Source organism: Dysidea avara, chromosome 5, assembly GCF_963678975.1.
Source record: "Dysidea avara chromosome 5, odDysAvar1.4, whole genome shotgun sequence".
NCBI classification, from domain to species: domain Eukaryota; kingdom Metazoa; phylum Porifera; class Demospongiae; order Dictyoceratida; family Dysideidae; genus Dysidea; species Dysidea avara.
In genome coordinates, this window is record NC_089276.1 from 17,410,877 (window position 1) to 17,424,225 (window position 13,349).

A 13,349-nucleotide genomic window follows, 5' to 3' on the forward strand; every position below is an offset into this window, starting at 1 on the left:
TAGGCCTTGTAGTTTTCTCAAACATTATTTAGTTATTTTATTTATTTATTTCATTATTTATGATGTAATCTTGACCGCATTTCTTATTACTCTTAGTACCTGATTGTGTAATTATTATTATCAATTGCCAAACAGGAAGGCATACACAATAGGCATACACAATAGGCAAAACCTTTACAAGGTGTCAGCCTACTAGGAGAAACATACAGTTTCTACAGAACAAAGACAAATAATACAGAACAAATTGCAAAACAACAAAAAAACATGATAGCTACACAACAAATCACAAAACACAACAAAAAAACATGATACACATATCAATTTACACATAAGTAATTATACAGTTGATGTCGGAAAGACTTTTGTAACATGTGATTTTAACTGCTGTCAGTTGTTCATACTCAAAATCGCATCTTTCACACATGGCTAGTGGTAAAATCCTTATGCATTCAGGGGCGGATCCAGGAGCTGGCAAGGGGAGGGGCACAGACAGGCTAAGTTGTAAATGGTTGGGGAGAGCCAGATTCTCTATTTCAGTGCTGCATTTTTGAAGCAGCAAATAATCACCTCTTAGTAGATAGTGTCTCAATGTTGATTTTTGCCATTTTGGCCTTTTCAGATGCTTGTGAAGTCTTAAGAGCTGTTTAAAAGGGCCTAAATGTCTTTAAAACAGCAACATGATAATTATTTTAAGAGGTGCTTAGTACACATGAAGGTGCTGTGTGACAATTCCACAGCTAGTTTGACCTTTGGCTTCAGGTGAATTTGTAATAAATGCTAGTAAAATGTACATATTTTCATGACTTTCTTGGTCTGACAAAGTTTAGTAGCTATTTTAATCAGAAGTATGGTTGGCTCCTCATCAAGGTGAGGGGGAAGGCATTTGTCCCAAATGCCCCATCCTGGATCTGCAATTGGTATTGAACAAGGATTTTACCACATAGCTACACTTTTTATCACTTAGATCTTTTGAATTAATAAGTTAGTAGATCACTCTGTATGAATTTCTAACCTTGAAAATTCTGAATACTGAATCCTCCAGAGTGACCATAAGCTTCTCTGTATCCAAATCCATACACTACAGCTGACATCAATGCATTGGCTGTTGTGTGTATAATTGTTACTGGACCATTTGATACAGATAGTTGTGTATAATATGCCTCAGTGACCTGGTTGAATGTTATTGTGTTCCAAGATTGTGACTGTAATGACCTCTTCACTCCTCCTCTTATCCAATACATCATACTAGGCTGATAATACTCCTTCAATACTATAATGTTGATATAGTCACTGTAACCTGATGATATTGTGGATAGGTTGATTTCATTACTGTAATGATCTGTAGCTGGCACAAGCATCATCATTGGATCACCAGTTCTACCATCATAACCATAACCAGGACTATACTGAGCTACTAAGATTTCTTTGTTAGAGTGGATTGCACAATAGTATTGATGAGTTACTGTAAAACTATTCCCTGCATTAATATTATAGGAATTCCTCACATTGTTACAGTCCATAAAGACTTCAGTTGAGTTATATGCTGCTAACACTCTGATGATGTAAACACTTCTACCTTGCAGTGGTGCAATGTAATATGTTTTACCCCAGTATGTGGTAGGTGGAATCTGTTCTATTAAGTGATCACAATAGCTAGAACTCAATGATAGTACATATCCACACTCATGACCACTAAACACAGACACTGGCTTGTCTGTCATAATTCTGGTCCCAGTCAAGTCACTTGATGATCCAATATACACTGTTTGTAACCTGTTGACTATGAAGGAGTATTGACTACCACTGGTCAGGGAACTAACAGTATCATTAATCTTGACATTAACAGATTGTGTTACTGTTAAATTCATCATTGTGTTGTTCTCTGTACCAACAATCAGTACTACATTATCATAATATGATACACCAGAGGATACTGAAATTCCATAATAAATGTAATGAGTGCAACAAACTTTTATTGTGGGTAAAGCAAGGAATGTATCACTACTGTAGGATACATCATTTTGACCAATCACAACTACATTAGTACTGTTGGTCTTAAGGTAAATCCCCTTATTTTGATCATTGTATGAACCAGTTATGAGACTTGAAGAAAGACTTACAATTGTTGACCCTGTACCTGCAATAGTTCCAGTGTTATAATATCCTACTCTAGGAGCTTCAATGGCATATGACAATTCTGGTGCTCCGATATTAGTTAAATAGAGAGATATTGAACCACCATTGTTATTCTGAAAAAATCCTATGTAGTAATTATTGCCTGTAAGAAATTAATACAAAACATACAAAGCAGCAATATTAGAAAGTGTCATAAGTTGTAGTTGTAACACACCCATGAGGTTTGTATCTGATTTGTAAACATGGCCACATGTTCTAACTGATTTGTGGTATCTGGCATGCACAGATCAAAGGCGCTCATTTGCAACACAAAAGGAACAATAAGGTAAAGCTAATATTGGCTACCGCTGAGCTCGGTATACAAGAAACGATTTACTCACTAATTACTGCCTTGATGGTTAGTTGATTCATTGTTAGCTAGTAAATTCATTGATAGTGTGTTTCCCATGTGTGAGCACTTCCCATGTGTGAGCGTGAAGTGTGGGGAAAATAGAATTCGAGGAAAACGGAAACAGGATGGGAATGGAAAGCAGAAACGGGAACTACCTACAGAAAATGCCTGATAAAGGTCACCATGTAATATATACAGGTTGTATAGGCTGGATTTTACAGCACAATCTTTCTTTGCAGCATTGTTTGTATCCTTCTGCTAAAATGATCAAAACACTCTAATAGAGCAGTCACCTGCATTAAGATACTCTAATAGAGCAGTTAAGAATGTTTTAACAGCTATCCCACCAGGGACATGCAATGATGACCTGTGAATTGATGGGCTATAGCTGTCATAAATTAAGTATATAGACTAGCTAAGTCATCAATATTGAAAGTTAGCTACTCCTTTGAAACCATAAACATTTACAAATATTCAACTATTATATTTATAAAACATTCTAGTTAACTGATATGCCTAAATACAGGCTTTGAAAACTACACTTATACCACTTCCAGATAAGAAATCATATGATGGGAATATGCATGCAGCACTGGTGTGCTTGTCAAGTTGACAAGAGAGAAGTCGTCATGACTGGTCGACTGGTCATATTGTCCTTAGTCTAGCTCTCCACATTGGAGCCATGCACCCACAAATACTGCAGCTACCATCACAGCAAAACTCATGTATGGATACTAAATAATACTGACTGATACTAACTCCATATTTTATTCAGTATTGCTCCGTCTTGGGACCATCTTGGGACCATTATTCAAATTCTGTCAAAACCTGCACACTAATAGTCTACTACTATGTATAGCAATATAGTTTTGCCTCTGGCTAAGTTTTACTTGAAAAAAATTGTTCCAAGGCAGAGTGATACTGAGTAAAATTCAATAAAGACAGAGTTAGTATCAGTCAGTATTTTTTAGTATCCATACATGAGTTTTACTGTGCATGTAGCTACATACCCTTTTTATTCCTGAGGTTGCAGGTACAACTTCCCGCATCTAAATGCAGGCACTGTCAGTTCATTAGAATCCTTTGTAATTCTATTCATGTTATAATGGTTAAATGTTATGCATGGCTTCAAGGGAGTAGTTAACTTTTAATGTTGATAACTTATATAGTATCTATGACAACTTTAGTCCATCAATTGCCAGGCTTTAATTTAATGCAGGTCCCTAGCTGCACAGTGGAATAGTTAGTGAAACATTCTTGACTGCTCTTACAGAGTATTTTACTGCAGGTGAATGCTCTATTAGAGGGTTTCGATCGTTTTAGCAAAAGGATCCAAGCAATGCTGCAAAGAAACATTGTGCTGTAAAATATAATGTATAATATCCAACATGTATAATGCATGACGACCTTTATCATATTTTTTTTCCGTGGGTCGTTCCCATTACTGCTTTCCATTCCCATCCCATTCCCATTTTCCTCAAATTATACTTAGCCCAAAGTGTGTATTGATGCCAATCACTCCAGCCATTGTATTGCTTCATGTCATTTAGACGGGTGTAGCTGAAGTGTCTGATATTCACTGTTCAGTGGTGCAGCGCTATGTTAGATTAATTTATTGGCGAATGAGCAAGTGATATGCAGATAGCTACGGACTCAGCCCAATGGTTGTACTGCTTCACATTCATTCAGATGAGTGTAGTGTTGTGTGTTGATTTGTTCCAGAGCAATCCATCTCCTTGATGGATGTATTAGCTAAATTCATTGCTTTTTATTGTGCCTTCCTGTGTTGGTCTAGTGTTTTGTTTTGTTTGATGTCTTTGAACTAATTAGTGGCCAGACTGTGTGGCCAAAAGGAGGTACTTAGCCATGTTACAATTATTTGTAATCTGGTTTATAACTGATTTATAACACTGGCAGCAGCCTTTGATCTGCACACACACCATACCACAAACTATATTAATACAGTATATTAGCAATAAATTAAGCTGGTATCTAATTTGTAATTACAACACCCTAGGGCAGTGTGTTTACAAAATCAGAATACAAACCGAATGTAAATAATTATTGTATTGTGATAATGGGTATGCATGGATCAAAGACTCCCATTTGGAACATGAAAGAAGCTACCATGCAAAAACATATTTGCTGTAAAAAAGGGTGCATTCAAGAAACCACAATTAACTGTAATAACTGCAACTACTGTAATAGATCTGATACCTGGTGCATCCAAGAAAGAATCTAAGTATAATTAACAAAGATTGTTAAGAGTGGTAAATTTTGGATGGACTGGTGCTCTGCATTCAGTCTTGCTACGTACTTTAATAACTTCAACTCTACTTGACAAGTCAATTGGCTACCTTTTAAATCATAGTATAGTAGGGACCAAAAAGGTGTAGGCATGGCCCATGAAAAAGATCACCTAAAAACAAGCTTCACTTTTCCCTGATGACAATGAAGCAGTATTGGTTAGGTAAAACTAAACAAAAACAAGCCTTCTGATTGACCTGAAATGATTTCAACAAGTTACTATGAAATTATTATTTTTAAATTTACTAAAAGGAATTGTCTAGTAACTGACTGACTGACTGACTGACTGACTGACTGACTGACTGACTGACTGACTGACTGACTGACTGACTGACTGACTGACTGATGGCTTTAGACAGACAAGTGTACCCGATAACGGCTAAGGCTACAGGCTTGGTTTTTTCACTGTTTGACATCACTTCAGTTGGACACATGCCTTTTAGCATACCACAGTATGTACAATGCATTCTTCATCGAAATACCAGGGTCCTCCTTTGTGCCTTATTCATCTTAGCTGACAGTGGAAGGTATTGATTTGGCAGTGGCACATGATGGCTTCCCTGTGTAATGGAAATCTTCGGTAATTTTCATAGTGGCTACTTTGATTGCAGAGGTGCTTTTAGAACAGTTCTAGATTCGTAATGCTGACAACAAAGCGTAATAGATACTTCACCTTTCAAACAATAATTGATAGCTGGGGCACGCTATTTGACCAACCAAGTGAGCATCCAGTCCTTGGATCATAGTTACTTGATAGTCAGCATAGTCAGCATAATCAGCTACAGAACTTGAATTTAATGATGCATTCCAAGCAATAACCTGGCAGTGGAACACTATATTCATACAGGGAATGCTAATCCCATATATCGACCTCCTTATTGTGTACCTCATGCTTATCATAATGCAGTGAAATCTGAGCTAGACCAAATGCTGGAGAGTGCAATACTAGAACTAGAGGTGGGCGATAGCAAAATTTTCACAAGACGATTGATAGTAATGAACATATTATGATAACAATATGTATCATGATAGTATCTAAATGACAGATCAGTAGTTAGCTGCTTGTACAATTAAGAATTTTGTGAACAAACATGCTAATTTATACATTTTTTACACCTATACATTGCTCCTATCTTGTGCAAAGGCAAGAATATGGTTCATGAATAGAACTACTTAGTAGTCATTAGAAGTGTTACATCCATCACGATAGTGTAGAGGCTAATTATCACAATACGATTTGAAAGTTAATATCATGATACTCGATATTTTTTTACTATTGCCCAGCTTTAAATAGAACAGTGTGGACTAACAACATTTAAACAGTGTGTCCAGAGTTGATACTTACCCTATGCCTTGCATTGGTGACTTGCTGGATCGTTTGGGGAAGACAAAGTAACAATGGACCTGATGTAAGGTTATTGGCAAGTCCTAGTGGCTGAGAAAGATCATGACAAGACAGCTTTCAACTCACCATTTAATTTTTTTCAATTCAAAGTAATGCCATTTGGCCTCCAGGAAGCCCCAGCAATCTTTCAAAGGATGATTGACTGTTTACTACATGGAATTCACTCATTTTGGCAGCTTAATTATTTAGTGCTATTCAGTGAAACATGGGAAGAGCATCTTAAACATCTATGCTCTATTTTGTCACATTTGAGAGAGTCAGGTTTGACAGCCAAGCCAAGCAAGTGTCAGTATGCTATGCAGCATTGTGTGTACCTTGGCCATGTTGTAGAAGGTGGGATTGTAAAACCAGAAGGAGACAAATTGAAAGCAGTAAAACAGTTACCAGTGCCCTTGAGCAAGACACAAGTGAGAGCCTTTCTTGGAATTACTTGATACTACTATAAATTTCTGCCAAATTATGTTTCTGTGGCAACCCTATTGACTGACTTGACAAAAAAGAGTGCACCGAATAGAGTAGTCCAGACTAAACAGTGTCAGCAAAAATGGCAGAAACTGAAAGATTTAATAGTTTCAGCCCCTGTTTTGAAGAGCCCAAATTTTTCCCAGCCATTTATCTTTCAGGCAGGTGCTTCAGATAGAGGAGTGGAAGCAGTACTAAGTCAAAAGGATCACTTGGGAGAAGAACACCCTATTACTTACCATATGTAGAAAGAAGCTATTACCTAGAGAGGTGCATTATTCCACTGTTGAGAAGAAATGTTTAGCAACCAGATTTGCCACAGACTTTCTCGAGAGTGTACTTTTTATCGTCAATTCATTATGGGTCATTCCATGTCAGATCACCTAGGAATTGTAGGGTCACCTCTCAGATTTTGACAAACCTTGGTGTGTTTGTAGTACCTGTGGTGCTCATTACCCATATCAACTTTTAGCTTCATACAACACAGTTTCTAGATTTATTACCACAAATATTTTGAATATTTCATGAAAAAATGTTCCGTCTTGTGTTACAAAATCAACTGTAGCTTGCTACTGTGTTAATATTGTAAACTAAAAATTTCAGCAATTAAACACTGTTAATTGATCTTTCAAGTAATCCATAAACTATGGGATATCAGTTTTAATTAAGGTTCAACAAGGCTCCATTAAAACTTTAAATCTAAATATTTCAAAAAGTGCTGCTTTACATTCTTTAAATTTTTTAGTAAATAATAATTGGGTTATGGTCTATTGTTGGTAAAATTTTTGTGGTGGGGCTACAATGGGTTCAAGAGATATCATGAACCACGATAGTGGGTTCATAATAGGGATTGCCCATGTTTTTTGCAAAAATTCTAATAGAACGCACACCTAAAAACCACCTTGAAAAGCATTCTTAAACTCAAAACAACGCTCTGGTGGTTCTTTACAATGAGTATAGGTCCACTAGTAAGTATCAAGTGAAAAGGAAACAGTATGTGTATTTCAGACAAAACTGAAATATGCCCGTTTGTTCATATTATTAAGATGAATAAAAAATTGGAAAATTTAAAATAGGAATAGGGATCGCTGAAAAAAGCCACAAAACAAGAAGGGATCGCTGGGGTGGTAATGTAAACCACAAATCCCTATTTTGACTCTGTCATCATAAATCTTTATTTACGTGCTCTGTCATTTTGAGGTGAGTCAAAATAGGGATTTGTGGTTTGCATTACCACCCCAGCGATCCCTATTCCTATTTTAAAATTTCCAATTTTTTATTCATCTAGTTTGTGTACATTTTATTAATTCAGTGATGAATTATGAAGAAGACTGTTGTGAATTGTGTAATTTTGCATTCTGCATAGTAACACTGTCAACATTTCAGTATGCACATGAAACTGATCAAATTGCAATGTGCATACAGACTGAGAGTCTCCCAATATGAGCTACAATATAATGTACATTACTGGTGCCTTTAATAGCTGTCAAATTCAGTGCAAGGATTGTTGTTATACACTTGACTGCATTATACATCAGGGTGAAGTCCCTTCAGACTGGAAGAGGGCATGTGTAACACCAGTATACAAGAAAGGCCCACGTACTAATCCATCGAACTATGGACCTATATCACACTGGTATTTGCTGCAAGTTGTTGGAACATATCATCTCCTCAGCAATATCTTCTCACTCTATTGACTACAATATCATGTGTACATATTAACATGGATTTCTTTGATTAATAATGAAAACTGTGGTGAATACTGTAATTTTGCAATCTGCATAGTAATGCTGTCAATGTTTCAGTACAAACATGAAACTGATCAAATTGCAATGTGCATACTAGTGTTGTTCCAGTTCTCAGTACTGGAACTAAAATAATTCCAGTTTCTGCCCTTTTTATTCCAGTTCCAGTTCTAGAGAACTGGAACTGGAACAATAATTTTGCTTTTCTTAAGACTGGAACTGGAACTAGAACTATAATTTTACTTTCTTCAAGACTGGAACTATAACTAGAACTATAAAGAAATTTTATCAAGTATTGGAACTAATACTGGAAACTGGAATTGGTCATAACCATACAGCTTTTGCCAATGAGATTTTATGTTCTTATAAGACCAGAATTTATCTGCAGACAAAAGCACTTAATGTAGTATATAACTTCATAAAAGATGTATGTATTACAACCATGTATACATCAATATGCTAAAAACTGCTTGAAACAACTGATTAGCTATAATATTAGAACAGAATGCAAAATGCTGGCTCAGTCACATGTTATGTCTGGTTCAGTGTTTGATAATTACATGTAGCTACAAGTCTTTCAGTACCACCCTATAGAGTGCTAGGGTTATAGTTGTTAGTGTAATAATGCTGATAACTACTATACAGTATTGGCTACATACTAAACAGTATTAGCTACATATATGAAACAAGTAAACCTGTAGCATATTAGCTTATATAACTTAATAGTGAGTCTCCATATTTCATTATGGGCTTTTGGTAATACTTAAGTTAAAATAAGTGTTGTTCTAGAATATCAAGTAAATGTCATGGCTCCTGAACTGGAACTAGAACTGTAATTCTAAAAATTATGGTTCCAGAACTGGAACTAGAACCGTAATTCTAAAGATTATGGTTCCAGAACTGGCACTAGAACTGTAATTCTAAAGGTTATGGTTCCAGACCTAGAACTGTAATTTTAAAGATTATGGTTCCAAAACTGGAACTAGAACTGTAATAACTAGCTGATACTGGAACAACACTAGTGCATACAGACTGAGAGTCTCCCAATATGAGCTACAATTTACATTACTGGTGCCTTTAATTGCTGTCAAATTCAGTGCAAGGATTGTTGTTATACACTTGACTGCATTATTAGAGTATTTACATGACTGCTCTATTAGAGTATTTAATCTGGATAACCCGCCCACAAACAATAATCACTGTAGGGAAGCAAGGCGGAGTGTTTTCACGTTACTCAGTAGATGGGAGACGGAGGAGCCGACAGACTACACAACACGTGTGACAATCTTAATTCTCACGTGACCCAAGTGCCCCAAACCCACAATACAACATAATACAACTACAAGAACGAAAATACGCCTAAACCTATTACAATAAAAGAACTAGCTAACATAAGAGTTCAGTCTGTGAGTTAATTATCGGCATCCTCCGGGGCCACGGATAGTAGATCTGTCCATCCCTTGATACGGTTACGAGCCCTAATAGCAGCATTCCTTGTAAAACGATTACCAACAGTATTGCTAGTGGTAACAGATCCATCTAGGGCATTATTAGAGGGTTGAGCATTGGCCTCACTTCCAGTAGTGGCATTTGCCTGACTCATAGCATTCACTTCAAGTGGAAACAGTTTCGCCACTGGCCTGTTGGTTCTTCCTGTAGTTGTTCTGATTTTGGCAGCTCTTATACCTCCATCAAGTCCCTCAATTAATTCTTCTATTACAGCTAGTTGCCAACGGGATCTTGGTACGTCATCATGCACGAGCACAATATCGCCAACCTTGATTGTTAGTTTGCAGGGATCTGTACCTCTGTGAGTGTCTCTGAGTGAGGTTAGGTACTCTCTCTTCCACCGTTGTTGGAAATGTTGTAGGATCTGCACTTGTCTCTTGGCTTTCTCCTGGAGTATAGAACTTGTCAAGAAGGTAGGATCATTGATTTCACCATCTTCAACAATTGCATGCGGTAGTGACACAATACGTCGCCCGTACAATAAATGAGATGGTGTAAGGGGGTCAGGGTCATTGACATCTGCAGACAAGTAAGTTAAAGGGCGGTCATTTAAGACTGCTTCAATTTCAACAGCTAATGTCTGAAGAGCTTCAAATGAAATGAACGACCTTCCAAGCACCTTCTTCATTACATTCTTAGTCATACCGATGAGGCGCTCCCGGAAGCCACCGTACCAAGGGGCTCTTTTCGGTATAAACTTCCACTGTACTCCACTGACACTCAGAGATTCCTCTAGCTGGTTTGAGGTAAAGAGCTGTTCCAGTTCCTTGGCAGCAGACACGTACGTTGATGCATTGTCTGATAGTAAGAGTTGTGGCAATGACTTCCGTGCTACAAATCTACGGAAGGCTTGTAGGAATGTGTCCACACTGAGGTCTTTTACTACCTCCAGATGAACTGCTCTAGACAACCCACATGTAAACAAACATATGTAGGCTTTAATCTCGGTACCATGTTCTCTTACATAGAGGGCACCAGTGAAATCCACTCCAGTTACTTCGAATGGTTTTCCATCTTTGGTTCTAGCATGAGGAAGTGGTGGTGATTCAGGGATGGGATAGGGCTTGCCAATGGTCTTGCGACATGGTACACACTTGTGTAATAATCCTCTGACTAGTTGTCGGGCTGAGGGGATCCAGTATCGCTGTCTCAAGGCGGTTACTGTACTGTTAACACCTGCATGCAACTGCTGAATATGAACAGAGAATACTATCAACTTGGTCAAGTGGTGCTTCCTGGGTAACAGGAAGGGGAATTTTGTGTCTTCCTCTACTGGAGCATTGTGGATCCTTCCTCCGCAGCGTATGTAGCCTAAAGTGTCCAAAAATAAACGCAATTGTCTTACAAGAGGTAATCGTTTCTTCTTAGTTTGAGATTGAAGACTGTGTATTTCCTTAGAAAATGATGTTTGTTGACAACTGTGAATCCACAAGGAAAGGGATCTGTTGATCTCATTTGTAGATAATGGTCCTGTCTTTCTGGAAGTGCCTTGTTTGGTGTTGTGTATAAAACGAAGTACATAGCCTGATACACGTAGAAGTCGGTGTAGTGTGCTGTAGTTCGATATCTGAATGATATTGTGAATGCCTTGTGTCGCCATGGTGAGTGGGTTATCTTCAAAGGGATCTTCTACAGTACCTTCTTCCACTTGTAAATGTAGTATCTCACTGTGGTTCCATACAGGTTGTTGCGTCTTATTGGTAAGCCACTGTGGACCATGTTGCCATAACTGTGACGAGGCAAGTTGGCCGGTTGTTAGGCCTCTGGTCAATAGATCTGCTGGATTGTGATCAGTGGGGCAGTAACACCAAGGTATGTCAGGAAATGTGTCATTAAGCTCTTGCACTCTATTGGATATGAACTGCTTGAGGCGTTTTGAGCTGTGCAACCAATGAAGGACAATCTGACTGTCGCTCCACAGTGTAACTGAGGTAGTCTGTAGTGATGTGTACTGAAGAGTTGAAACAATGAAATGAGCAAGTGGAGAGGCAATGACAGCACCCATGAGTTCTAGTCTGGGGAGTGTGTGACCCTTGAGTGGCACGACACGCGATCTTGCAAGAACAAAGCTGGTTTTATTTCCAGTTCTAAGGAAGGCTACGGCTCCGTATGCTTTCATGCTAGCATCAGAAAATACGTGTAGCTCTGCTGGTTCATTACTAGTCTGGATGAAATAGCACCTTTGGACAGTCAAGTTGGAGGTTTCTTGTAGATCTGTAGCTATCTGAATCCAGGTCTTCTGATGGTTCTGGTGTATAGGTTCATCCCAGTCCACACCAGATTGCCACAGTTCTTGTATGAGGATTCTAGCTCGAATGGTAATTGGTGATAAGTACCCGAGTGGATCGTAGATCTTTGATGCCATTTGTAAGACAATTCTCTTGGTTACTGAGTGCTCTTCTGTTGAAATTAAGAACTGTTTTGGTGGAAAGGTAATAGTGTCAGTAGGTGTGGACCAAAGTAAACCCAGTAGGCTCACAGCTGGATCCTTGTCAGCCGTGCCTTCTGATTGAGCCAAAGACTGTAGTTGATGACTGTTGGATGCCCAAGAACGTAGATTGAACTTTGCTTGGTTCATTATTGCTCTGGCTTCCTTGTAGTAATGAATAACTTGTTCTTCAGTATCACACCCTGAGATGATGTTATCCACGTAAAGGTTTCTCTTCATATCATGTGCTATTGGTGTATTAAAGGTGTTGAGATGACATTGCAATGTAGCATTTAGCATGAAAGGTGAGCTGGTGGAGCCAAACAAGACAGTTTTGAATCGATAAGTTACAAGCTTACTGTCTGGATCGGATGGTATAGATAGCCACAAAAAACGTGTACAGTCTCGGTCCCCCTCATCAAGTCGAACATGTAAGAAGGCTTTTTCTAGGTCAGTAGAGATTGCAAATCTGTATCAGCGAAAGCGCAGGAGAATGCCACATAAGTCAGCTAGAAAGGAAGGCCCCGTCATCAGACAATCGTTCAAACTGGGATGCGTTGGTTGGCGACAGCTACAGTTGTAGACAATCCTAACTGGTGTTGTTGACGAAGCCTTCTTTACCGGGTGGTGTGGTATATAGTGCACATTGTTTGTGGCTGCAGTGTCTGGTTCTGCTACTCGCTCAATGAAGCCTTTCTGTTCTTGGTCTGAGATGATCTTTCCGTAATGGTGTAACAGTTCTGGGTTCTGACCAAGTCTATGCGCTAATGAACGTGTGATGCTCTTACAAATCATGTAATTAGTTGGAAGGGGTGGGTGCTCTTGTTTCCATGGAAACTTAACACAGTAGGCACCATCACTTTCACGTCTAATGCAAGATTGTTGATATTGATTGAGAAATTCTGTGTCTGCTCCTTGCTGCTGAGTAGCATCAGTTGACTCAATACTCCAAATTTCTGAGCATGT

General features: G+C 38.3%; 1 protein-coding gene across 1 annotated transcript in view; it reads right to left on the reverse strand.

The window, feature by feature from the left end:
• LOC136255566 (uncharacterized) overlaps window positions 1-13,349 on the reverse strand; it is a 382,542-nt gene that overhangs the window by 103,247 nt on the left and 265,946 nt on the right. Inside the window, exon 8 of the mRNA XM_066048359.1 lies at window positions 1,013-2,278. Within this exon, the coding sequence (XP_065904431.1) occupies window positions 1,013-2,278 (1,266 nt within the window). The remainder of the gene's footprint in view (window positions 1-1,012; window positions 2,279-13,349) is intronic.